The 24,843-nt window shown below is 50.7% G+C and overlaps 1 protein-coding gene across 4 annotated transcripts in view; it reads left to right on the forward strand.

Annotated features, from left to right (window-relative positions):
- The window catches only part of LOC125460363 (sodium- and chloride-dependent taurine transporter-like), a 76,298-nt gene that overhangs the window by 29,773 nt on the left and 21,682 nt on the right, over positions 1-24,843 (forward strand). For 3 of the 4 annotated variants that reach the window (XM_059649705.1, XM_059649707.1, XM_059649706.1), the window contains 7 exons: positions 116-250; positions 3,117-3,351; positions 8,752-8,884; positions 15,200-15,334; positions 16,598-16,701; positions 16,828-16,952; positions 21,113-21,225. In XM_059649705.1, coding sequence (XP_059505688.1) covers positions 116-250; positions 3,117-3,351; positions 8,752-8,884; positions 15,200-15,334; positions 16,598-16,701; positions 16,828-16,952; positions 21,113-21,225 — 980 coding nt within the window. Of the gene's footprint in view, positions 1-115; positions 251-3,116; positions 3,356-8,751; positions 8,885-15,199; positions 15,335-16,597; positions 16,702-16,827; positions 16,953-21,112; positions 21,226-24,843 lie in introns of those variants that run through there. The other variant, XM_059649708.1, reaches the window with a different exon arrangement.

Below are 24,843 nucleotides of genomic sequence, written 5' to 3' on the forward strand. Positions count from 1 at the left end.
GGTGATGGTAACCACTGAGAAGTTCTGGAAGTAGAGTGAACTTAAATGGAGTTTGAATAAAAGGTTTATGTTTTTGCTCCTTTAATTTATCCTTTTCTTTTTCCTCTCCGTTCAGGTGCTTTTCTCATCCCATACTTTATCTTCCTGATTGGTGGAGGGCTGCCTGTGTTCTTCCTGGAGGTAGCACTTGGTCAGTACACTTCCCAAGGGGGCATCACCTGTTGGGAGAAACTCTGTCCCATTTTCTCTGGTAAGTGCCAGCACTCAGCATGACCTTGAGGCTCCCGTCCTCCAAGGAGTGTGAAGGTGGTGGGCTGGGGGGAGGGTGGGCAACGTGGGGTCGGGGAGGTGGGAATGTGAGGGTTAGGGGAGGGAGCATGAGGGTCGGAGGGAAGGGTGAAGGTCAAGGGGGACCATGAGGGTCACAGCAGGGGAGTGTGAGGGTCAGGGGGTGAAGGGTGAGGGCCGGGGGGCTTAGTATGAGGGTTGGTTGGGTAAGCATGAGGATCATGAATGAAGCGTGAGTGTCGGGGGTGGTGAAGGGGCAATGTAAGGCTCGAGAGAGAGGGGTGGGCAGTATGCGGTTTGGGGGCTTGAAAGGGTCGGGGGAGTGGGAGCGTGAGGAGTTGGGGAGAAGGGAGTATGTGAGGGTCAGGGGAGGGGGAGCAAGATGGTTGTGGGGGAGGGTGGAGAGCATGACGGCTGGGGGCAGAGGGTGGGCTACGTGAGGATCAAGGGGGAGTGTGGGGTTTGTGAGGGTTGGGGAGAGAGTGGGTGTGTGAGAGTCGGAGGGAAGAGGGGAATGTGAGGGTTGGGAGGAAGATGAGGGTCAGGGTGAGGGGGAATGTGGGGGTCAGGAGGGAGGGTAGGGAGTGTGAGGGTCACGAATGGTAGGGGGAAGAAGAAACAAACAATAAATAGTGGGTTTTTCCTGTTCCCTCAGACAGCAAAAGGGTGTGGAGCTGAGGGGCAGGCAAATAGAGTTAAGGTAGAGATCAGCCATGAGCTGATTGGATGCTAGTAGAGGCATGAAGTGCCAAATGGCCTCCCTTGTCTTCTATTCACATGATTAGGAAATTGAAGAGGGAGGTAAAAGGAAAAAGCTACTCACTAAAGCTGTCAGTGAGACAAGCTAACCTTGAGTTCGAATCACACAATCCCTACAGCGTGGAGAGAGGCCATTCGGCCTATTGAGTCTGCTCCAACTCTCTGAAGAGCATTCCACCCAAACCTATCCTATAATCCTGCATTTACCACAGCTAACCCACCTAGTCTACATACCCCCACGAGAATATGGGGCAATTTAGCATGGCCAACCCACCCTACCCTGTCCATCATTGGGCTGTGGGAGGAAACCGGAGCACCTGAAGGAAACCCACGCGGACACAGGGAGAATGTGCAAACTCCGCACAGGCCTGAGGCTGGGATCGAACCTGGGTCCCCGGTGCTGTGAGGCTGCAGTGCTAACCACTGAGCCATTGGGTCACCTGTAGCCCCTGTAACGTTTAGAGTCGAAGCTGGTGGAGTGGAATATTACAAGTTGCCAACGACAGCTCCATCTGATGTTTGAGAAGTTGACTACGAATTCTCAGGCTGCGGGAATGTCCGGCCAATGTCTCAGTTGCCCTGGGTAGATGGAGGCCGGGTGAGGTCCTGAAATAGCCAACTAACTGAGCCTCCAGAGAGGCCAGTGCCTTCGTGACTGGAGACCAAGGAGAAATACATAGGTAACCCTGCTGGATGTTTGACCAGAGTTCAAACTCACCAATGGTTTAAGCTTAATTCACGTCCCTAAGCTGGGGCTTGGGAACACATCAGAGCAGGCAGTCATACCAACCCATGTGCCTCCTGGGTATTGGGGAGAGAAACGGGTCCAGGGGTCTGCTGCCAGTGTCACCCCCCAACCCCCGAATCCCTGGGTCACATACCCTGATGGGATTGTGTGGCGATGACTAGCACACGGTGGGAGTCACTGCTGCTTTCTAACTCCTTCATGAAACGTAGTCATAACTGGTGAAGCCCTGATTGGTCCCCTGTCCCTTACCCGGCCATTTCAGAGGGCAGTTGCTATGAATCTGGAGTCACATGTAGGCCAGGCCAGTAGATTTCCTTCTCTATGGTGGGGCATCTGAGACCATGTGACACAGGAGCAGGAGTAGGCCATTCAGCCCACTCAAGCCTGTTCCATCATTCAGTGAGATCGTGACTGGTCCGATAATCCTGAGAACCCCACTTTGTCCCTTCTCCTCCATAACGCTTGATTCCCCTTCCTGATTAAAAATGTCTATCTCAGCGTTGAATTTACTTGATGATCTGGGCTCAACAGCCCCCTTTGATAAACAATTCCACAGATTCTCTCCCTTCGGAGAGAGGAAATTCCTCCTCATCTCCATCCTGACTGGATGAGCCTTTGCTCTGAGCTGATGCCCTCTGCTCCTAGACTGCCTGGGCAAGGGGAAACACCCTTTCTGCATCTCCCCTGAGAGCCCTGTCTGTTTCAATAAGGTCACCTCTCTTACTTCTAAACTCCAATGATCACAGGCCCAACCTACTCAACCTGTCCTCATAAGGCACTCCCTCCATATCAGTCAGGTGAACCTTCTCCGGACCACCTCCAGTATCAACATGTCCTCCCTTATGGAGGGGCCCAAAACCGTTTGTGGGATAAATTTGACACCATAACTTCACCTTCGTTGAAGGGCGGCTACTCGACTTGCATTGCTCATCAGATCGAAACACCACAGGCGTCCATCCTCAGGTCGTTTTGTCTGGGTCACGTGATTACAAATCCAATGGGTGTGCCACTGCACCACTGCGATTCACGGCCAGGTTGACCCAGCATCAGGGATTGGAGGGGGGACAGAGGTGGTGGGTGGTGTTCAAGGAGGCTGTTTCAGACTCATGGAGATTGGTAAAAGCGGAGCAGTGGGATGGCGTGGGGGTGGGGAGAGTGGACAGTATGTGAGGGTCAGGGGAAGGGGAGCAAGATGGTCGTGGGGGAGGGTGGAGAGCACGACGGCCGGGGGCAGAGGGTGGGGTATGTGAGGATCCAGGGGGAGTGGGTTGCTGCTTTCTTTGTGAAATAGAAAGATGACCTTGTGTCTTTGGTTGGCCAGGAATCGGCTGTGCGTCCATCGTCATTGTCTCCCTGTTGAATGTTTACTACATCGTTATTCTGGCCTGGGGACTCTACTACCTCTTCCAGACCTTTCAGAGTGAACTACCCTGGGCAACGTGTGGCCATAGCTGGAACACCAAGAACTGTATTGAAGACCGCCTGAGGAAAAACATCTCCCTGTGTGTGACCTGCAATGGCACGAACCTCACGTCACCTGTGACAGAATTTTGGGAGTAAGGAAAGCCAGCAATTCCATTCTCGTGTCTTTTTACAGAAAACACAGTTTAGCCAAAGTCCGGCAACCAGTCACAGGCCGAGCCTCAGCCTGGCCGCTCCTCCAGTTCGGATGGAAACAGTCAGCTGACATTAACTCTGGGCTCTTCAGCTTATTGACCAATGAGCACTACCAAACCCACTGCTCCCGGGTCCATTGGCCTTGTGTAAGCATAGTGAATAAAACCATTCTGCCGCCTCCTGAGAGCTAGCACAGGCTTGATGCTCTGAATGGCCTCGTTCTGATCTGTATCCGTCTGTCATTGTACAACTCTGTTGAGCCAGGATAAGATCAGGCCGCTAGCATAACATACATAAGACTAGTAATTCCATCAGACCGACCCTTCCCTCTGTCCTGCCCCACCCTGTCAATCCCCTGAAACTGACCGGGAGCTCCCATGGACCCCTCATGGGCAACCTAGTCCTCATTGAGATAGTCTCTGAGCTCAGTTACCCATCTCCAAGCAGGAACTCTGCCAATCCCCGTGGGTTCTGAGGAAGGGCCACTCAATCCGAAACATCAACTCTGATTTCTCTCTCCACAGATGCTGCCAGACTCGCTGAGCTTTTCCAGCAAATGCAGTTCTTTGGGGTTTTTTTGTTTAATCCCCATTGGTTACCTGTTCCCGCTCAGTTCCCACTTGTTCTCAGCATCAGTTACTTCTCTCTGATCCCAGTTCACACCCGCAATCTGAGCTCGCTTCCATCGGCACCCTGTACTCTCTGGTTTACATCGGCTCTCGCTCCTGTGTCGCCTCAGAAGTTTGACTGTGTTTTGACATTTCTCTGGGAGCTCGCTGTCCCCACCCTTTCCTCTGAGACCAACTCCTGTCTGCCGAGATCCCCCGTCCCCACCAACCCAAGTCCGCCAATCTCGGCCTCTTGAGCATACCCCCAATCCCGTCACCCTGCCAACGGTTGCTGTGTCTTCAGCTGCCTGGGACCTAAGCTCAGGAACTCCCCTCCGAAACCTCTCCACCTCTTATCTATCTTTAAGATGCTCTTTCACACCTGCCAGGCCATTGGCCAGCTGTCCTAATCTCTACTTGCACATCTTGATGTTCAGTTGTGGCAGTGAAGCTACCGTGAAGTGCCTCGGGCCATTGTACAGTGTTAAAGGTGCTATGAAAGTGCAGGTTGTTGTTGACTTCCTGCCTTGATCTGTTCAGGATTGGTCTTGTCTTTTATTCCAGCTCCTCTCTACCAAGTGTCATCACAATTCACATATTAAATGGATTCTGTTTCTTCAATCCATTTCTGGCAACAATTTGCACAATTTCCTTTTCTCTGAAACATCACTTCCTGGTCACGCACTAGAACCTTTGAGAAGATCCTTCCCCCGGTCCCTTTGTTGAGCATGGACAGGGCTCACATTCACTGACTCTCTCCTGCTCCCCCCCGCCTCCCCCACCACCATTACCCAGTTCACTGATATTTCCACGTATTGGCTTCTGTCACTGAAAGTGGATGAGAGTTCCACAAACATCGCACTGTCTGGGTGAAGACCTCCCTCCTCACCTTGGTCCTCACTGGCCCACCCCGTATCATTAATCAGTGACCCCTGGTTCTGGACTTCCTGGCCTTTGGGAACATCGTTCCTGCATCTGCTGTGTCTCGCCCCGTTAGCATCTTCAATGTTTCTGTGAGATTACCCCCCGCTCATTCTTGTGAAATCCAGTGAATATAGTTCGAACTGATCCAGTCTGTCTTCATACATCAGTCCTGCCGTCCCAGGAATCTGTCTGGAAGGATCTCCCTTCATCAGCAGAACATCCTCCCGCCAACAAGGAGACAAAAACTGCACACAGTGTGGTCTCACCAAGGTCCTGTCTGATCGCAGCGAGACATCCCTGCTCCAACACTTGAATGCTCTCGCTATGAAAGCCAACATTGTTTACCCCCCTCACTGCCTGCCGCACTTGTAATGCTCACTTTCAGCAACTGGTGTACAAGGACACCCTGGTCTCAATGCACCTCCCCCACCCCCGTTTCTCAATCTATCACCATACAGATAATAATCTGCCTTCCTGTAAGAGGAACTGGTAACAGAATGGGTAGGAGCTGTGGTTCAGTGGAGTTAGCACTTCTGTTTTGGTGACTAGTAGGTTTGCTGTGAATATTGTCACAGCACAGCTCACAGTGTGAGACAGGAACTGCATTGCTAAAGACGCTGTCTTTCAGATATGACCTTAAACTACTGTCTGCTCGGCTGGATGGGAAAGGTCACAGTTTGGAGAAGTTGTGGGGTCAGTTCCCTCCCACAGTTCTGGACAATTATGTATGAATATCACTGAAATGTTTGCTCAGAATCACTGCATTTTGCCTTCCCCACGTCAGTGTAAAATCACTTCATTAGATTTGAAGTCCCAATGTTGCGAAAGCTGCTGTGTTAGTTTATTAGCCACCTGTCATGCCCACGCGATCTGATGCCATCCTGCTAGTGGTTGCCTGCAGCGGTGCCATTCCTGGTAGACACTCTAACCATTCTCACTGAGATAGAGCCAGGTTTTACTGAAAGCTTCAGAGTCGAGCTGTGACCTTCGCAGAGGCAATAGTACAACCCTCCTCCTGGGTAAATGCAGTGCCTCGGCCACCTTTCTGAGGGTGCTTCTTTCAAATTTATCTTTGTGTGGTCTTTCTTTGGCTATCTCGGAAGGCTGTAATACCTGCTCCCACTCCTAATTCCTGCGTTCCTATCCATTACCTGCCTCGGCTGGTGTGGAGCCCAACACTTAGATCAATTCAGACAGCTGCCCGGATGGATGATCAGTGGCACCCGATGTGAGGACTCCAGTTACTGGGAACATTGAGCGCCAGTTCAATTTTGTGGCTGTCCTTTGGCGTTGCTGGTTTTAAAGAATTCTGCTTTGAACTTCCTTCATCAGTGAGTTTACAAAATGTGAAATTCCAGGCTTTCACCCCAACCCAATCAGAGTGTAATGAAGGGACATTTCCCATTTCCCAGCTTTGAGCCCAATTTGTCCCATGTTGGAATCACCTTGCAGCTATCTTCCCTTTGAACAAAGATCTGCAACCATCACATTAACCTCTCCTTTGTCTTTCTAGGTCTAATGAACCAAATGTCTGTCTTCAACATTTTCTGTTGTTAATTTACATTTTATTGTGTACTCTTACAAAAACGCCTGGGAGTGTTAGTAGCAAAGCAGAAAGGGAAAACATTGGACTGGGGAGTGGGGGGAAGGCTTACTCTGCATCTAACCCTGTGCTGTCCCTGTCCTGGGAGTGTTTGATGGGGAGAGTGTAGAGGGAGCTTTACTCTGTATCTAACCCCGTGCTGTCCCTGTCCTGGGAGTGTTTGCTGGGTACAGTGTAGGGGCAGCTTTACTCTGGATCTAACCCTGTGCTGTCCCTGTCCTGGGAGTGTTTGCTGGGGACAGTGTAGAGGGAGCTTTACTCTGTATCTAACCCCGTGCTGTCCATGTCCTGGGAATGTTTGATGGGGGACTGTATAGGGGGAGCTTTACTCTGTATCTAACCCCATGTTGTCCCTGTCCTGGGAGTGTTTGATGGGGGACAGTGTAGAGGGAGCTTTACTTCCAGTTTCAAAGAGTGCAACAGCTTTACTGTCAGTTTAGGAGAGTAGGGAAGCTTTACCTTCAGTTTAAAAGAGTAGGTGGAGCTTTACTCTATATCTAACCCTTTGGTGTATATGTCCTTGGAGTAATTGATTGGGGACAGGGTAGAGGGAGCCTTACTCTGTATCTGACCCTATGCTGTCCATGTCCTGGGAGTGTTTGATGGAGGATAGTGTAGAGGAAGCTTTACCCAAAGGCCTGGGATTATTTGACAGTGGTCTTGTTGCTTGAGATTTTAACCTAGCTACTTCACTCTGAATCATTGAAACAATGGAACAAGTCACATAGACATCTACAATGAATAATTATCTGTAGCTGAGTTAATTACTGTTTTAACTGTGAGGGAATATTTTGCAAATATGAGCATGGACGTTTTAAGTTCACTTTGTCCAACTGTTTTGTGTTTTCACTGTTATCTTGCAGTTCTTTCCCTCTGTGCCTCTTGTAACCACATGGTGGTCTCTTGTTCCCTGGGTAGAGAGCCTGCCTGAGCTGCCCAGTCAGCGGGCCTGAACATTAAACCGCCTAGATGAATGGGACACAAGCTTACTCACCCAGTTCACTGAGAGTCGTTAATAAATGCTTTCCCTTCAATTTCCGAAGCCAGTGCCAGGGGCTGTTTGTTGTGATGTGGAGGTCGCAAACAAAGTAAATTGGAAGTTGTTTTAATCCGAAGGTAGCCCATGGCTGTTTTGTTTCTCAATCTTTTCTGAAAATGAATTTGTTCTGCATGCCAGCTTCCACCCTCTCCCGCGCCCCCTCCCCTCTCTGAGGAGCCTGTGGCATGCTCGTCTGCTTTCAGTGAGCATGTTATAAAGCAGCAGCACCGTCCCAATGGAACTGCGGCACATGCCTTCATCTCATATCTCTGCTTTGCTCCGGTTTTCCAGGCCCTCCAAATAATATTGCGTTTGTTTTTCCTCCCTCTCTCTCTTTCCCACTCTCTTGCCCTCTCTCCTTTATTTCTCTCCCTCTCTGTCTCTTTTTCCTCCCCTGTCTGGCTGTCCCTCCATCTCTCACACCACCTCCTGTCTATGTCCTTCCTCTCTCTTCCACCCTCTGTCTTTTACACCTCCCACCATAACTTCTATTTCCATCTCTTTATTTTCCTCTTTTTTTTGTCTCTGGCTCTATCCAAATTTCCTCCTCTCTTTCTCTCTCTCTCTCTCACTCTCTCTCTCTCTCCCCCCCTCTCTCACCTTCTCCCCACCCCGGCCCATCTGTCTGCCTGCTTCTATCTCTGTGCCTGTCTGTCACACTCTCCACCTCCCCCTATTTTTTTCTGTAACCCTCTCTCTGCCTTCCTTCCTGTCTACCTGTTTGTTATTCTCTCTCTCTCTGCCTCTCCTTCTCTCTCTATCTGTCTCTGCCTCTCTCCCCAACCCCTCTCTCTCTCGCTGTCACTCTCTGTCTGTCTCTCTCTCACTCTCGCCCTTGCTGTCTTTCTCTCACTCTCCCTGTCTTTCTCTCACTCTCTCTCTGACTCTCTCTCACTCTCTCTCTGTCTTTCTCTCACTCTCTCTGACTCTCTCTCACTCTCTCTCTGACTCTCTCTCACTCTCTGTCTGTCTCTCTCTCACTCTCGCCCTTGCTGTCTTTCTCTCTCTCTCTCTCTCTCACTCTCTGTCTTTCTCTCACTCTCTCTCGGTCTCTCTCTCTCTCACTCTCTGTCTCACTCTCTCTCTGTCTCTCTTTCACTCTGTCTGACTCTCTCTCTCTGTCCCCTTTGCCCCTCGTTCCCCTCGCTGTCCTTCACTTTCCCAGGCGGAACGTGCTCGGCCTGTCTTCTGGAATTGACCAGGTGGGCTCTCTGAAGTGGGAACTGGCGCTCTGCCTCATGGCAGCTTGGATCATCTGCTTCTTCTGCATTTGGAAGGGTGTCCGTTCGACTGGCAAGGTGAGGCTGAGACTGTTTCGGTGACTGATTGCCGGGGCGGGCCCTTTCTCTGGCAGTGGGAGATGGTGGTGAGGTGGGAACCTGGTAGTCAGGCCAGGAGTAGGAAGATGGTGCAGCTTAATACGTGGCTAAAGAGTTGGTGCAGGGGGGAGATATGTGGATCATTGGGATCTCCTCCTAGGCTCCCTTCCAAGGACCTGTACAGAAAGGACAAATTGCACCTTATCCAGAGGGGCACCTACCTCCTGGCGGGGAGGTTAGCTCGAGCTCCTCGGATGGAGTTAAACTAGTAAGGCGCAGAACCAAAGGTTAGAAAGTGAGTAGGAGGTAGCAATTAATAGGATAAACAGGCAGGGCCAGTGGTGAGAGAAGGAAGCATAAAAGATCAAAATGTGAGTTGAAAGTTGGAATAAATAAGGCTTATAGAACATAGAACATTACAGCGCAGTACAGGCCCTTCGGCCCTCGATGCTGCACCGACCTGTGAAACCAAACTGAAGCCCATCTAACCTGCACTATTCCATTATCATCCATATGTTTATCCAACGACCATTTAAATGCCCTTAAAGTTGGCGAGTCTACTACTGTTGCAGGCAAGGCATTCTACGCCCTTAATACTCTCTGAGTAAAGAACCTACCTCTGACACGTGTCCTATATCTATCACTCCCTCGTGTTAGCCATCACCATCCGAGGAAAAAGGCTCTCACTGTCCACCCTATCTAATCTTCTGATCATCTTGTATGTCTCTATTAGGTCACCTCTTAACCTTTTTCTCTCTAATGAAAACAGCCTCAAGTCCCTCAGCCTTTCCTCGTAAGACCGTCCCTCCATACCAGGCAACATCCTAGTAAATCTCCTCTGCACCCTTTCCAAAGCTTCCACATCCTTCTTATAATGCGGGGACCAGAACTGTACACAATACTCCAAGTGCGGCCGCACCAGAGTTTTGTACAGCTTCACCATAACCTCTTGGTTCCGGAACTCAGTCTCTTTACCAATAAAACCCTAACACACCGTAAGCCTTCTTAACAACCCTATCAACATGGGTGGCACCTTCCAGGGCTCGGTGTTATCAGGGATGAATAAAGAAGAATGGAGAGTGTGGAAAGCGCAGCTCACAAGAAAATATTAGAAGAGAAAGACAAATCAGCAGAGTGTGTGTTCAAAAACCCTGTAGCTAAATGATGCTAAAGTGTCGGGTATGCAGGGCACTTCAGTCTTAGAGTAGGATAATGGGTCTACACAACATGGTGGGCCAAAGGGCCTGCGCTGTTCTAATTTTTAAATGCACACAATTTTTGGCTGGATTTGGTACGGATAGGCTGGAAGAAAGATCCATTGAGTGTATGAGGGACTGTTTCTTAGAGCAACATGTCATGGAGCCACACAGAGAATGGGTACAGAAGATTTGGCATTATGCCGGGGGCGGGGGGGAAGGATTGCTGAATGGTCTTACAGCTATAAGGATCCTCTTGGAAGGAGTGACCACACACCATGCTAGAGTTTCAAATACAAGTCAAAAGAGCTGGAGACAGAGTTGAATACGAGAGTTCTAGTGTAAGGCAAAGAGCAGAGGAAAGAGTTGTTCCGAGTGGACTGGGCAAAAATATTGAAGGGCAGGACAGTTGAAGAAGTTGGCAAATATTTAGCGAGGTACTAAATAGCTCTCAATTAAAGAATATTCCTGAGGGGAAGAGGAATTGCAAACAGGTAAAAACAAATCATCAGAGTTAATGGGAACTGCAGATGCTGGAGAATTCCAAGATAATAAAATGTGAGGCTGGATGAACACAGCAGGCCAAGCAGCATCTCAGGAGCACAAAAGCTGACGTTTCGGGCCTAGACCCTTCAATCATCCATGGCTTAACAGGGAATTCGAGGTTAACATCAGAGCAAAACCGAGGGCATATCAGACTGCAAACGTAGTGGCACCCTGGGGGATTGGGAGAACTTAAACATCCTCAAAGGGTGACTAAAAACATAACCAGAAGAGCTAAGACGGACTATGAAAGGAAACAAGCATAAAACAAAAGCACTGATGCCAAATAGTGAACAGTGAACCGAAGTTTAGAGGATGAAAACGGTGAGGTAATAACGGGAAACTCAGAAATGGCAGAGGCACGAAACCAATATTTTGTCTCTGTTTGCACAGTGGAAGACAATAATTTCTTCCCAAAAACTGCAGAGGAAGTTGCTGACAGTACTGTAGCTCGGGGGCAATATTTGTGGGGGAGGCAATGGCCTGGTGTTATTATCACTGGGCTGTTATTCCAGGGAACTGGATAATATCCTGGGGACCTGGTTCAAAACGCACCACGGCAGGTGGTGGGGTTTGAATTCAATAAAATATCTGCTATTAGGAGTCTAATGATGACTGTGAATCTATTTCTGATTGCCCCTACGCCCCCTCCAGCCCCCTACACCCCCTCCCTATCTCTGTAAACCCCTCCAGCCCCTACACCCCCTCCCTATCTCTGTAACCCCCTCCAGCCCCTACACCCCCTCCCTATCTCTGTAAACCCCTCCAGCCCCTACACCCCCTCCCTATCTCTGTAACCCCCTCCAGCCCTCTACACCCCCTCCCTATCTCTGTAACCCCCTCCAGCCCCCTACACCCCCTCCCTATCTCTGTAACCCCCTCCAGCCCCTACACCCCCTCCCTATCTCTGTAACCCCCTCCAGCCCCTATACCCCTCCCTATCTCTGTAACCCCCTCCAGCCCCCTACACCCCCTCCCTGTCTCTGTAAACCCCTCCAGCCCCTACACCCCCTCCCTATCTCTGTAAACCCCTCCAGCCCCTACACCCCCTCCCTATCTCTGTAACCCCCTCCAGCCCTCTACACCCCCTCCCTATCTCTGTAACCCCCTCCAGCCCCCTACACCCCCTCCCTATCTCTGTAACCCCCTCCGGCCCCTATACCCCTCCCTATCTCTGTAACCCCCTACACCTCCTCCCTATCTCTGTAACCCCCTCTAGCTCCTACACTCCCTCCCTATCTCTCTAACCCCCTCCAGCCCCTATACCCCTCCCACTCGCTGTCACTTCCACCTTACAGTTACAGCTGTCTCTGAGATCTCAAACACTCAGGGATTGTTTCTTCAGCTCTTATTTTTTTTGACCAAAAGTGACAGAGAGATGGCCAGTTGCTTCTCCCGTCCTGTCCTTGCCGGCGTCGTGTTACAACAAGACAAGTGTGGGGATTATGTGTTTTTTTGCCAGTTCCCATGTTGTCTCGCTGCTGCCTGTTCCTTGCTGACCCTGTGAGGCCCAGCCGGCTGTGTAAGCGATAAGGAGGGTTAGGGGTGAGCTGGCTCAGCCTGCCTCCACCATGGTGACCCTGCCCTCCATGTGAACCTACAGGCCCTGGAGAGCTAATCCCGTAAGACACACAGCTGCAACGATTGCTAAACTATGACTGGATTCATAATCTGTCAGCCTCGACTATAGATCACACACAGAAGGTCAAATCCCTCATGATAGCTGAAGATTTAAGTTTAGTTAAATAAGATGACTTTTCATTTGTGCCTGTGCTGGAATCCCAGAGCAGTGCTCCTCCCTTTAAAGAGAAAGACAGCACGTGGTGAGTTTAACCTGATGGTTACCCTGCTTTGGGTGAGGATTAAGGCTGAGCTGTTGGGATCTTCACTGTGGCCTCAGGCTGGGCGTGGGATTTGAACCCACCCTGTTCACAGTTACTATTGAAATCCTACTGCCCAGCTAGCTCAGCTAACCGAACACCACGCCCCCCCCCCCCCCCCCCCCCCCCCCCACCACCCCCATCTTAACCTTTGTCATGGCGATCACAGCTCTGATCGAAATGTCGGGAAAAACCCATCTGGTTCACTAATGCCCTTTAGGGAAGGAAACTGCCATCCCTACCTGGTCCGGCCTCCATGTGACTCCAGATCCATAACGATGGGTGACTCTCAGCTGCCCTTTAAAATGGCCACACATTTGTGAATAACGTCACTCACCACTGGCTCCCAAAGGATCGACAGTGAATGTTGAACTTCTTGGCTCCTTGTGGTACAGTGATAGTGTTCTCACCTCTGGGCTAGTAGGCCGGGGCTTGGGAGCCACCAGTTGCAGAGGTGTCTAATAAGATCTCAGAGCAGGTAGATTTAAGACGGCTCTCAGATATCCCTCTGACCCCATTAATGCTGACAAGGGCTGAAAGCTTACAGTCAGTACATCACTGAACAGACCCCTCATCATTTATATTCACCCCTTGAATGGCCTAGCAGTAACTTTGAGCTCCTGGATCCTCCCCACAGTTTCCCTTTGAAATACAGTAAACAGTGTCTCTCTGTTGATATTATCAAATCTATTAATCACTTTAAACACTTCATTTAGATCACTCTTTAATCCACTGTATTCAGGGAGAGTACAAATCTAATCCATACAACCTGGTCTCATATTTTAACCCCTTCCCCCACTGGGCCCATTCTCTGCTCTGCTCTCCCTCCAAGGCCTGTATCTCCTTCCTGAGGTGTAGGGCTCAGAACGGAGATAGTAGGAACTGCAGCTGCTGGAGAATCTGAGATAACAAGGTGTGGATGAACACAGCAGGCCAAGCAGCAACAGAGGAGCAGGAAAGCTGACGCTTCGGGCCAAGACCCTTCTCCAGAATGGAACCCAGTTCCTCTGGATGGGAATCTGACCCAGTCTCAGTACAACTGTAGCAAGATGTCCTCACTAACACATGCCCCTATCCATAAGAATGTTAATACATTGGAATCAGGCCAGAGAAAATCAACCCAATTAATACCTGGAGAAAGCTGGAAGACCAAAAAAAAACCCATTGAAAATTGAAATGGGAGAAGGCCATTCAGCCCCTTGAGCCTGCTGCACCATTTATTGGGATCATGGCTGATTCGACATCCCTCACATCCATTTTTCCGTCCTCCCCCTGTAATTGTTGATTCCTCGATGACACTCGGCATTTATTGCTCATCCGTAATTGGGCAATTTAGAGTCAACCACATTGCTGTGGGTCTGGAGTCACATGGAGGCCAGACCAGGGAGGGATGACAGTTTCCTTCCCTAAAGGGCACTGGTGAACCAGATGGGGTTTTTGATCATTGACAATGGACTCACAGTCATCATTGAATTCTTAATGCAGATATTTTTTACAGAATTGAAATTCCACCATCTGCCGTGGTGGGATTTGAACCCAGGCCCCCTGAACATTGTCTGGGTCTCTGGATTAACGTAATACCACGAGGCCATTGCCTCCCCAAGCTGTCTGTGACAAGGCGTTCCGAAGACACTCAACCCTCTGAGAGAAGAAATTCCCCCTCATCTCAGTCTAAGAATAAGGTATAAACCATTCAGGACTGAGATGAGGAAGAATTACTTCAACCAGAGAGTTGTTAACCTGTGGAATTCTCTCCCACGGGAAGCTGTCGGGCCTGGATCGTTAGATATATTCTGGAGAGAGCTGTATGCGGCTCTTGGCGGCTGTAAGGGTATGGGAAGAGAAAGCGGGAATGGGATACTGAGATTGCATGATCAGCCATGATCATGTTGAATGGTGGTGCAGTCTCGAAGGGCCGAATGGCCTACTGCTGTCCCTGTTTTCTAAGTTTCAGTCTTTCAGCTGGTGCCTCTTCATTCTGAGGAAAGGCCAGGCAGGTTGGGCCTGCATCTTCAGGAGTTTAGGAGAGCCAGAGGTGACTTAATTGAGATATCTGGTCCTGAGAGTGATATTGACTGGGTGCATGTATCCTCATTTGGGGGCCGGGGGGGGCGTCGGCGAGGAGTCTAGAATTAGACGGTCACTGTTTAAAAACAAGGGAGTGTCCACTTTCAAACAAAGATGAGGAAACATATTTTCTCTCTCTCTCTGAGAGTTTCTTTAGAATTCCCTTTCCCAAGCGACAGCAGCTGCAGAGTCTGTAAATGTTTTCTTAAGGCGGGGGAGATAGATTCCCGGAGACCAAGGCGATGAAAGATTATTGGGGCGCGTGTGGTGTACAGAAGTGTAGGGTTGGGGTGAAAATCAGATCCTCCACAATCCTCTTTGAATGCGGGAGCAGGCCGGAAGGGCCGACTGGCCTGCTGTGGTTCCTTGTCTGGGTGTAGAATTCCACTTCCTTTCGGAAAAGGCTAACACTGCGTGGGACTCCTTAATGACTTTCTGTATCTTATCTGCTAGCTGATAGAGAGAGAGTTGTGTGTACAGATTCTCCGACCTCCCCCACCCCCTGGCCTACCGTTTCACTGCTCACTGTGTTTGTTTAAATCCGGCTGATGGTGGGAGATGCTGGAGTTAATGGAAACTTGTTTTGATCTGTGTCCCTCTCCACCCAGGTGGTTTATATCACTGCGACATTTCCTTTCCTCATGCTGTTGGTCTTATTGATCCGTGGAGTCACTTTGCCAGGAGCAACTCAGGGAATCAAATTTTATCTATATCCTGACATTACTCGCCTCGGTGACCCACAGGTGAGTGCGTTCTGGTAAACCCACAGCCCCCTGCCCCAAAACACCGCCAGAGCCCAGCTGATTCTGAGAGGCAGGGGTGCTTGGTGGTAGAGAGACGGGAGAGGGAGAGGTAGCTTGTCTCTGTGTACAGATCAGTGTGCCGTCAAGCTTCGTCATGGTCAGGGACCCAGTGAAACAGCTCAGGATCTGAGCTCCGTCCACGCCCAGGGCTCGGGCAGTAGCAAGGCACAGCTTCACCCCCTGGGCAATGCTCACTCCATACTCTGCACTGACTCGATTGGTCCTGGGCCCATTGACAGTGACCACCACGGACCTCAGCATCCTGTTCCCATCCAGTGCAGTTGGGGGGGTGGGAGGTCCGGGAGTGGACAAGGGTCAGGAATGGGATTGCCACATGGACCAGCCAACCTCCGCTTGGGCCAAGGCATTGTGGGAGTGGAGCAACTCAGGGGCAGGACACTAGGGGGGATGTCAGGGGGGAGCATGGGGGCAGGATGTCGGGGGGAGCATGGGGGCAGGACCTCAGTGGGGGACTGGGGGCAGATTGTCGGGGGGGTGTGGGGGCACGACATCAGGGGGCGTGGGGGCAGGATGTCGGGGGAGTGTGGGGGCAGGATGTCGGGGGAGTATGGGGGCTGGAAGTCGAGGGAGTGTGGGGGCAGGATGTCGGGGGTGGTGTGAGGGGGCAGGATTTTAGGGGGCGGAGTGTGGGCAGGACATTGTGGGGGGTGTGGGGGCCGGAAGTCTGGGGGGGGGGTGTTTGAGGTCAGGACATCGGGGGGTGGGCATGGGTGCAGGATGTTGGGGGGAAGCAGTGTGGGCAGGACATCGGGGGGGGTGGGTGTGGGGGCAGGATGTTGGGTGGGGCAGTGTGGGCAGGACGTCGGGGGTTGTTTGGGGGGGGGAGCGCGAGGGGGCAGGACATCTGGGGTGGACATAAGCGGGCAGGATGTCCGGGGGGGGGGGGAACACGAGGGGGAAGGACGTCCGGGGGGGGGGGCGCGAGGGGGCAGGACGTTGGGGGGGGTGAGGCACGGGGAGGGTGGCGCGAGGGGGCAGGACGTCGGTGGGGGGGAAGCGAGGGAGCAGGACGTCGGGGGGGCGCGAGGGGGCAGGATGTCGGGGGGGGCACGAGGGCGCAGGCCGTCCGGCTGCCAGCGAAAGCATAGTGTATCACACTTGCGCTTTTGGCTTATCAGCTGTCGCTCTCTTTCCCCCAACTCCCCTTGTCATCCCCCCCTGCCACCCCTGCTCTCCCTGTAGGTATGGATTGATGCGGGCACACAGATCTTTTTCTCTTATGCAATCTGTTTGGGAGCGATGACATCACTGGGAAGTTACAACAAATATAAATATAACTGTTACCGGTAGGTGGATTACTCGTGGGGCTTGGGGGTCGGGGGGCGCTGCTGATGGGGAAATGAGTCTGTTCTCCCGGCTCGTTCGGCAATGTTATTAATGCCATGCATCCGTTGTGATGTGTGTACACTTAGGGACTGTATGCTCCTGGGATGTCTCAACAGCGGTACCAGTTTTGTTTCGGGCTTTGCGATATTTTCCATCCTTGGCTTCATGGCTCAAGAACAAGGGGTGGACATAGCAGATGTAGCTGAGTCAGGTACGAGCAGCTCCAGGTGCATTGTGCACAATTTAGAGATTTGACCATTTTGTAATCAGTGTTTTTTTGTAGCATGCATAATCCTGGCCTTGCTGTTTCCCAGTTAATCCGACTTTGCTGAGCCTGTCTGATCGGATCTGGAAGGGGTTTCCTCCCCACATTTCCAACCAAACTAACAAAGGGGCTTCATTGCCTCTGAGCATGTACCTGATGCACTGTGTGCCCGCTTCCTGGCAGAGAGACCTCTCTGGTGACCAGCGGGCCGGCTGCGGTGCCAATGTTCATTAACAGCTCACCGAAAAAACCCAGCAGCTGGCACGTGCCCTCTTCCCCAAAGCCCTCCCCATTACCACTTGCTGGCATTCTCTTCAAGCTGGGGGTAACATGTTGGTTGGCTCTAACCCAGCGACGCAAGCGCTGCTGCGGCTTCTGGAGGTCTCCTGCACTGAGGAGGGCCGAGGGAGTTTTGGTGGGGTCGGGGAGGAAGGGGACGTGTCAGGGAAAACAGCGCGGTCACCCCGTATGACAACAACCATGCACCCCCCAACCCCCAACTCACTTCCACCACCCAACCCCCAGTGTCTGCATTCCCCACTGCTGTCCACTGATTCCTGCTGGTCAGGCTCAGGCTGGTTGGTGATGCCCCTGTAGCCGAATAGACCAGCTGCCTCGCTTCTCATCTAGGAACATCTGGGCATGTTGCTGCCAGCGAGATGCAGTGTGCCCTTTCAGCGTAGTCACTGTCCCCACATCAGCCTTGCATCAAATGATTGTTTTCGATCGACACTTAACAACTGTTAGTTTTGTGATCCACGTAATTCCATGCATGTGGCATTCATCTAATTTAAAGTAATTTTTAATACTTTTACAAAAAGTGGGTAGCCAATCACGCAGTGGGTTGGCAGAGAATTAACCGTCCTGCAACAACTCTGCAAGAGCTTTGGAGAGAGTCCCCGGGCGGCACAGGGGGAATGGGTGCACTGATCTCTGACCTCTGTCAGGGTTTGCCACACAGGCTCACTCGCTGACCTCTCTGAGCTGTCGGAGTGTTCCACAGACAAGGAGCATGGCATCAAACAGCCCCAAAAAGAGGGGCCCGCAGTTGGGAAGCACCTTCAGAAAGTCCACAAGCATGCAACTAGGGTTATATTGTACATCAGTATGAAGCTCACAGAGTTAGAATGTAGAGGGAGCTTTACTCTGTATCTAACCCTGTGCTGTCCCTACCTGGGAGTGATGGGACAGTGTAGAGGAAGCTTTACTCTGTATCTAACTCCATGCTGGCCCTGTCCTGGGAGTGATGGGACAGGCTGGCGGAAGCTTTACTCTGCATCTGTCCCTGGGACTGTTTAATGGGGACAGTGTAGAGGGAGCTATACTCTGTATCTGACCTGTGCTGTCCCTATCCTGGGAGTGATGGGACAGCGTAGAAGGAGTTTTACTCTGCATCTAACCCCGTGCAGTCCTTGTCCTGGGGGTTTTGATGCTGATCCTGGTATCTATCGGTTCCATAACATATGAAACACACCAAAGTGAGTGGAATGAAAACAGTTCACGGGAAAAGCCCTGAACCACGCGATGTTTTCTATGTTCAGTTTCCCCACCTTTACCACAATTCTAAGCACCTGCAGCTCACTCTGACTTATGTAGCCACTCCCACCCCTTTCGATGAGTGGGCATTGAAAAAAGATCTTCCTCAGTCAGTAAATACAGAGTGGGGTATGGCAGGGGGGGGTGGTGGGGGGGTGCACAGTGCGAGCCAGGCTTGGGAACTTCTGTTTGTGTGCAGAGTTCAATCCTTGCTGCATCTCCTGGCCAAGGAGCCCCTTAAAACCTCAGCCTGATATCGAGCATTAAATTGCTGACCTGGGACCAAAGCTTGTTGCATTCCCCAAGTCTTAATTTGGTGTTAAAGATCGAAGCAATAACAGCATCCACAGAGACAGTAAAGACTTTTATGATAAGGATCACACAGTCATTCCAATCCAATGACCTGCAGTGTGACCTTGCAGTTACATGTTCTTCAGTCTGACTTTTAATGAATTGCTTTCATGAAAAAAGGTGTACATTGAAACATTAAATCTGATTCAAAACTAATAATGTAGCTTCTTTTTTCTTGCTTCTTTCTATGAAACAATTTATTAATTTTTAACCACTCTATAACCTGCTTTTGTCAGTTTGGATATTACTCTAATCTTTTGAAAGTCGGCTTTGCTGAAGATGGAGAGGGTAGATAAATTGGAAACTCTTCTTTTTGTGGGTGATATGACAAAATTAATTTTCCGCGTCCTCTCGAATGACTGGACTGGTTATAAGAGACCGATCTCATTTCATACCAGTAACAGTAAAACTGATTGATTGATTTGCCAGTTGTGATTAATTACTCCAACTTGGCTCAACTGTGTGTGGGATGTTCTTCTGTAAATGTTCACCACCATCCACCCCCACCCAGCCCCTTCCCATCAACCCACACCCTATCGCCCACAAGTTGTCCAGTGTGTGACCCGTGTGTGCAGACGAAGGGCACAACAGTGAAGAGCCATTTTCTGATATCTCCAGAGGTTCCGAGCTGTTTACTGCTGACTGTACTCGCTGCGAGACCACAGCTAATTCCCCCAACAAACCCCCTAGTCTCCTCCTTTGAAATGGTCACCGAGAAAATATCAAGGGTTAAACATACCCTCACCATCCCCGTCCCGACCCCCACGCCCATCGCCAATCCCCATCCCATTCCTCTATCCCATCGCTTCCTCATTCCCCCTCCCCCAACACTATCCGCTCCCCCATCACTATTCCCAACCCATCGCTATCCCCCCCCATTCACTATCCGCTCCCCCAACACTATCCCATTCCCCATCACTATCCCCGGCCCCCATCACTATCCCCCCCCCATCACTATCCCCTCCCCCATCACTATCCCCTCCCCCATCACTATCCCCTCCCCCATCACTATCCCCACCCCCATCACTATCCCCACCCCCATCACTATCCCCACCCCCATCACTATCCCCACCCCCTTCACTATCCCCACCCCCTTCACTATCCCCACCCCCTTCACTATCCCCACCCCCATCACTATCCCCACCCCCATCACTATCCCCACTCCCATCACTATCCCCACTCCCTTCACTATCCCCACTCCCTTCACTATCCCCTCCTCCATCACTATCCCCTCCTCCATCACTATCCCCTCCTCCATCACTATCCCCTCCTCCATCACTATCCCCTCCTCCATCACTATCCCCACCCCCATCACTATCCCCTCCTCCATCACTATCCCCTCCTCCATCACTATCCCCATCCCCATTCCATACCCCTCCCACATCACCATCCTGTACCCCTCCATCACTGTTCCGTTCCCATCCAGTGCTCCCTCCATCCTGTGGTGAGCCAGTTTCTGATGTTGTGCAGCTCCAGGAGAAGGGCTTATGGAGACAGTGTTCCTTCACTCTGGTGGCCCTCTTTTATTCAGTGTCTTTGTGGACAATTTGGCAAGTCTAGGCCAGGAACTGTAAACTCCGCAAGCCTTTTGCATTCTGTAAATGTGGACGCCAGTCAGCTGCCTCTGGTCATTTTCTCTGGCACTGTGCAATAAGCTGGACTTGTTCTCAAACCTACATTCCTTGCGAGTTTCTGGAATGTTCTTGACCTGAGAAGCAATTCTAATAATTTTCCAGGCAGTTCGGAATTAGGGACAAATAAATGACTTTAACACCATTGCACTGAGGTCTTTAATCTGAGTTATATTATCCTGAGAAAGAAGAATGTTTATATCTCTTCTTGACCTCAGTGAGCAGTAAGATGCGTTGGAACGCCATGGAATTTTTACACTGTAGGTAATTCGGCCCACCAGCTGCTGGTTAAGTGACCAGGGAGTTGGTGGTCAAATGGGGCATATCCATTATTGGTTTTAAGCAGTTTTCCCATTGCAAATGTGAAAGGAAAGGGCGTTTTGAAACATTGATACGCATGCTAGCTTTGTTTAAGAGTAACTGCTGTGATATAACGTACCTGTGTATATTTTTTTGTGATGTGAAATTACATGATCATTTAGTGCCTCTTGTCCCCCTCCTCTCCTCACTTCCTGCCCCTCATTCCCCATCCCCCTTTACCCCCTCCCCACACCTCCACCCCGTCTCTCTGCATTTGCCTCCTTTTAGGTCCTGGTCTGGCATTCATCGCTTACCCTAAGGCTGTGAGCATGATGCCTTGGCCTACCTTCTGGGCTATCTTGTTTTTCGTAATGCTCCTTCTTCTCGGATTGGACAGTCAGGTCAGTTTGAACTCCAGGGGGTCATGTGTCTGAGAATCACAAGCAATAAGCAGCTGCCTGGGGCATGGGGTGTGCAAGGCCTGGGGGTGGGGAGGGTGGGATTTTTGTTTTCTGGCAGGTGGAGGGGTTACAATTCTTCCCCCACCTCCTCCTTCTCTCTCTCCCTCTCTCTCTATCTCTCTCTCTGTCTCTAATGCTTTCTCTCTCCCTCTCTCTCTCTCTCTCTCTGTCTCTCTCTCTCAGTCTCAGCTTGATTATAACCAATGGGAGAGAGGGCTACCTATACTTCACTTTCCAGCTGCATTTTCCACTGGGGATTTTTTTTCATGATGGTGGATCTTTCTCCAGCTCCCTAAACCCAGCGGGTGGGGAGCAGGCCCCGTGTTTTGGTATTTACCCCGTTTTGCCATTGGACATAGTCATTGGGGTATCTGGGTCACAGTGTGATTGCAGCCCAGGCCAGCAGCTTGCCGAGGAATGTTGGAACAGTCCTCAGCGACAATCCCTCTCTCCCACGAGCGACTGGTAAACTCTGCCACTTACTGTCACTGCAGCAGCTGTCTGTTTATACCTCCTACTAGTCCTGGAAATGCTGGTGTGAAATCTTGTCCCAAAGATTGTAACAACTAGACCAACAAACTGAGGATGCACTGTGGTGAACCACAGGCGTTTCTCTGGCTCTGCGTGTGTTTCTGGGGGTCATGTGTGTTCCCGTGCATGTGTCTGGTCCTGGAAGCACCCACATGCACGTCTTTGCCTCTCTATGTTTTCTAGGGTCTGCGTGTGCTCTCCCGCGTTTCTCTGGGTCGTGTGTGTTCCCACACACGTGTCTGGTTTGGCGTGTGCCCACACGCACATCTCTGGGCTGTCATGTGCCCATGCGCGTGTCTCTGAGTCCGTGTGTGCTCTCGCGCGTTTCTCTGGGTCGCGTGTGTACCCACACGTGTGTCTGGTTTGGCGTGTGCCCGCACGCACATCTCTGGGCTGTCATTGCGCCCACGTACGTGTCTCTGAGTCTGCGTGTGCTCTCCCGCGTTTCTCTGGGTCGTGTGTGTTCCCACACGCGTGTCTGGTTTGGCGTGTGCCCACACGCATGTCTCTGGGCTGCCATGTGCCCAGACCCGCACACAAGCTCACTCTCTCACACACATGCCTGACCATGTGCTCATGGATGTCCTTCATAAGTTCATACATGCATGCGTGTGCACTCGGACACACGTGTGCAAGTTGTCAACTCGACGTGTGTATGCTTCTGATCCTGTCAGTGTGCAACAGGTGGAACACACCTCCATATGGGATTACCTGTGCTCACAAACATGAAACATACATGGCTTGGTCAGTTCGATTGTACACAACTACATGTTCCCGCTTGTCCATAAACTCCACGGTGACAATTTTTGTTTAAATCTCTTTTCAACAAACCAATGGCAAAATAATAAGCTGTGATCAGAACCCCTGTCCCACCTCTACTGCCTTCTAATTAGATTTGCAAGGGAAACCTGAAACCTTTTTTAAAAGGGAGTTTCTTTTACATTGAGGGGCCATGGGGCTGAGTCAGCAGAATCTCATTTGTCTTCTGTTGGTTCTCAGTAAGACAAAGGGAGACGGGAGCTTTTTCAAAAATTCAAATTGGAGGTACAGTTTCCTTAATTAAGAATACAGTAAAAGCCTGATGTGTTTATCTGGGAGGTCTGAGGCTTTTTGTACCATAGAGACCTGGCAGTTGGCCGAGACATATTTGATCTGTGAGTTAATATTTGTGCATCACATCCTGTTTAAGTTGTCCAGACAGGTAAGTGATTGTTAACACCTGTTGGGTGTGTGTGTGTCTCTGTGTGTGTGTGTGTGTGTGTGTGTGTGTGTGTGTCTCTGTGTGTGTGTGTGTCTCTGTGTGTGTGTGTCTGTGTGTGTGTCTGTGTGTGTGTCTGTGCGTGTGTGTCTGTGCGTGTGTGTCTGTGCGTGTGTGTCTGTGCGTGTGTGTGTGTGTGTGTCTCTGTGTGTGTGTGTGTGTGAGCGTGTTTGAGCGTGTGTGTGTCTGTGTGTGTCTGTGTGTGTGTGTCTCTGTGTGTGTGTGTGTCTGCGTGTGTGTGTGAGCGTGTGTGTGTGAGCGTGTGTGTGTGTGTGTCTGCGTGTGTGTGTGAGCCTGTGTGTGTGTGAGCCTGTGTGTGTGTGAGCCTGTGTGTGTGAGAGCCTGTGTGTGTGTGTGTGTGTGAGTGTGTGTGTGTCTGTGTTTTTTTTCCTGAGGGTGGGAACAATGATTTGAATTTGTCTGTGTCATGTGCGGACCCCCGAATCTGGCTGCTCAGGGCAGGACTGTGTGCTGTGCGTGAGAAGGCTCACCTGTGATGGTCACTGCAGCCAAATACCCCATCCCTTCCCTCTGCCCCCAACCCCAGGGCTCCTCACTGAGCACAGCGAGAGCAGCATTGAAGGGGCAGCTGATACCCCAAATGGGGGCAGGTGACCCCCAGGGAGTTTGTGAAGCCCCTGATCTGCCTCTGAAGGATGGTGAAGCAGCTAGTGTTCACCCTGTCTTGTTTTTTCATGTTATAATCTCCTCCTGATAAGTAACCAGCACATGTGCGTACGAGATAAAAATCCTCCAGGTAGTATTCACCTCCATGTTTACCATTGATGCAGTGCAATGAATATTCAGACTGTATCTCCTCACCTGCCTCAGAGATCAAAAGATGCAAATACTGGTAAATCACACGGCTGGAGTTAATATTTACTTAAAGGTGCAGTTTGATAACGCACAGACCGAGAAGAGACATCTTCTGCCTCTCAGCGCAGTGCTCATCCATTCCAGCTCTGTCCTTTAACATGTGACATTTCGTGTGTTAGGTTCTGGAACCCTAATTGGAAAGAGTTTGCTTCCTCACTCTACTCAGGCCCTGGGAAAATACACCCACATTTCTCAGGGTGAGACAATGTAGAGGGAGCTTTACTCTGTATCTAACCCCATGCTGTCCCTGTCCTGGGAATGTTTGATGGGGGTCACAGTGTAGAGGGAGCTTTACTCTGTATGTAACCCCGTGCTGTCCCTCTCCTTGGGAGTGTTTGGTCAGGAATCACAGTGTAGAGGGAGCTCTACTCTGTATCTAACCCCGTGCTGTAGCCAATCACAGTGGTGAGATAAAACATCTGGATTTGTGTGACAAAACTGGATGTAGTTGAAATGAAATTTTAATTCCTGTTGCTATTTTGTGATTTATTGTCATTGCCAGTGAGTTACAGGATTGTAAATGTTAAATGCTCCAGTTTAAGATTAAGCTGTAACTTTTGTACTAAGTGCATTTATATAGAGCCCAGTCAGTTATTTTCCTCAAATAGCAGCCTGACAGGCAATGACAAACTGACAGTGCCCCCCCACTCCCATACAACATACACTGTAACCCCTCCTTCCCCACATCCTTGACTGCTCCCCCTTGCTGCCCCCGTCATATTCCACCTGACCTCCAGCCCTCTGTTTGCCCCGCTCCTGTTTCTTCCCTCCCTCTCCTCCACTCTCCCTCCCTCCCTCTCCTCCACCCTCCCTCCCTCTCCTCTCATCTGCTCCTGTCTCTCTTTCTCTCTCATACACGTGCCCTGCCATCCCTCCCTCCCTCTCTGCCACTC

Source organism: Stegostoma tigrinum, chromosome 11 (genome assembly GCF_030684315.1).
Source record: "Stegostoma tigrinum isolate sSteTig4 chromosome 11, sSteTig4.hap1, whole genome shotgun sequence".
Classification (NCBI taxonomy): Eukaryota; Metazoa; Chordata; class Chondrichthyes; order Orectolobiformes; family Stegostomatidae; genus Stegostoma; species Stegostoma tigrinum.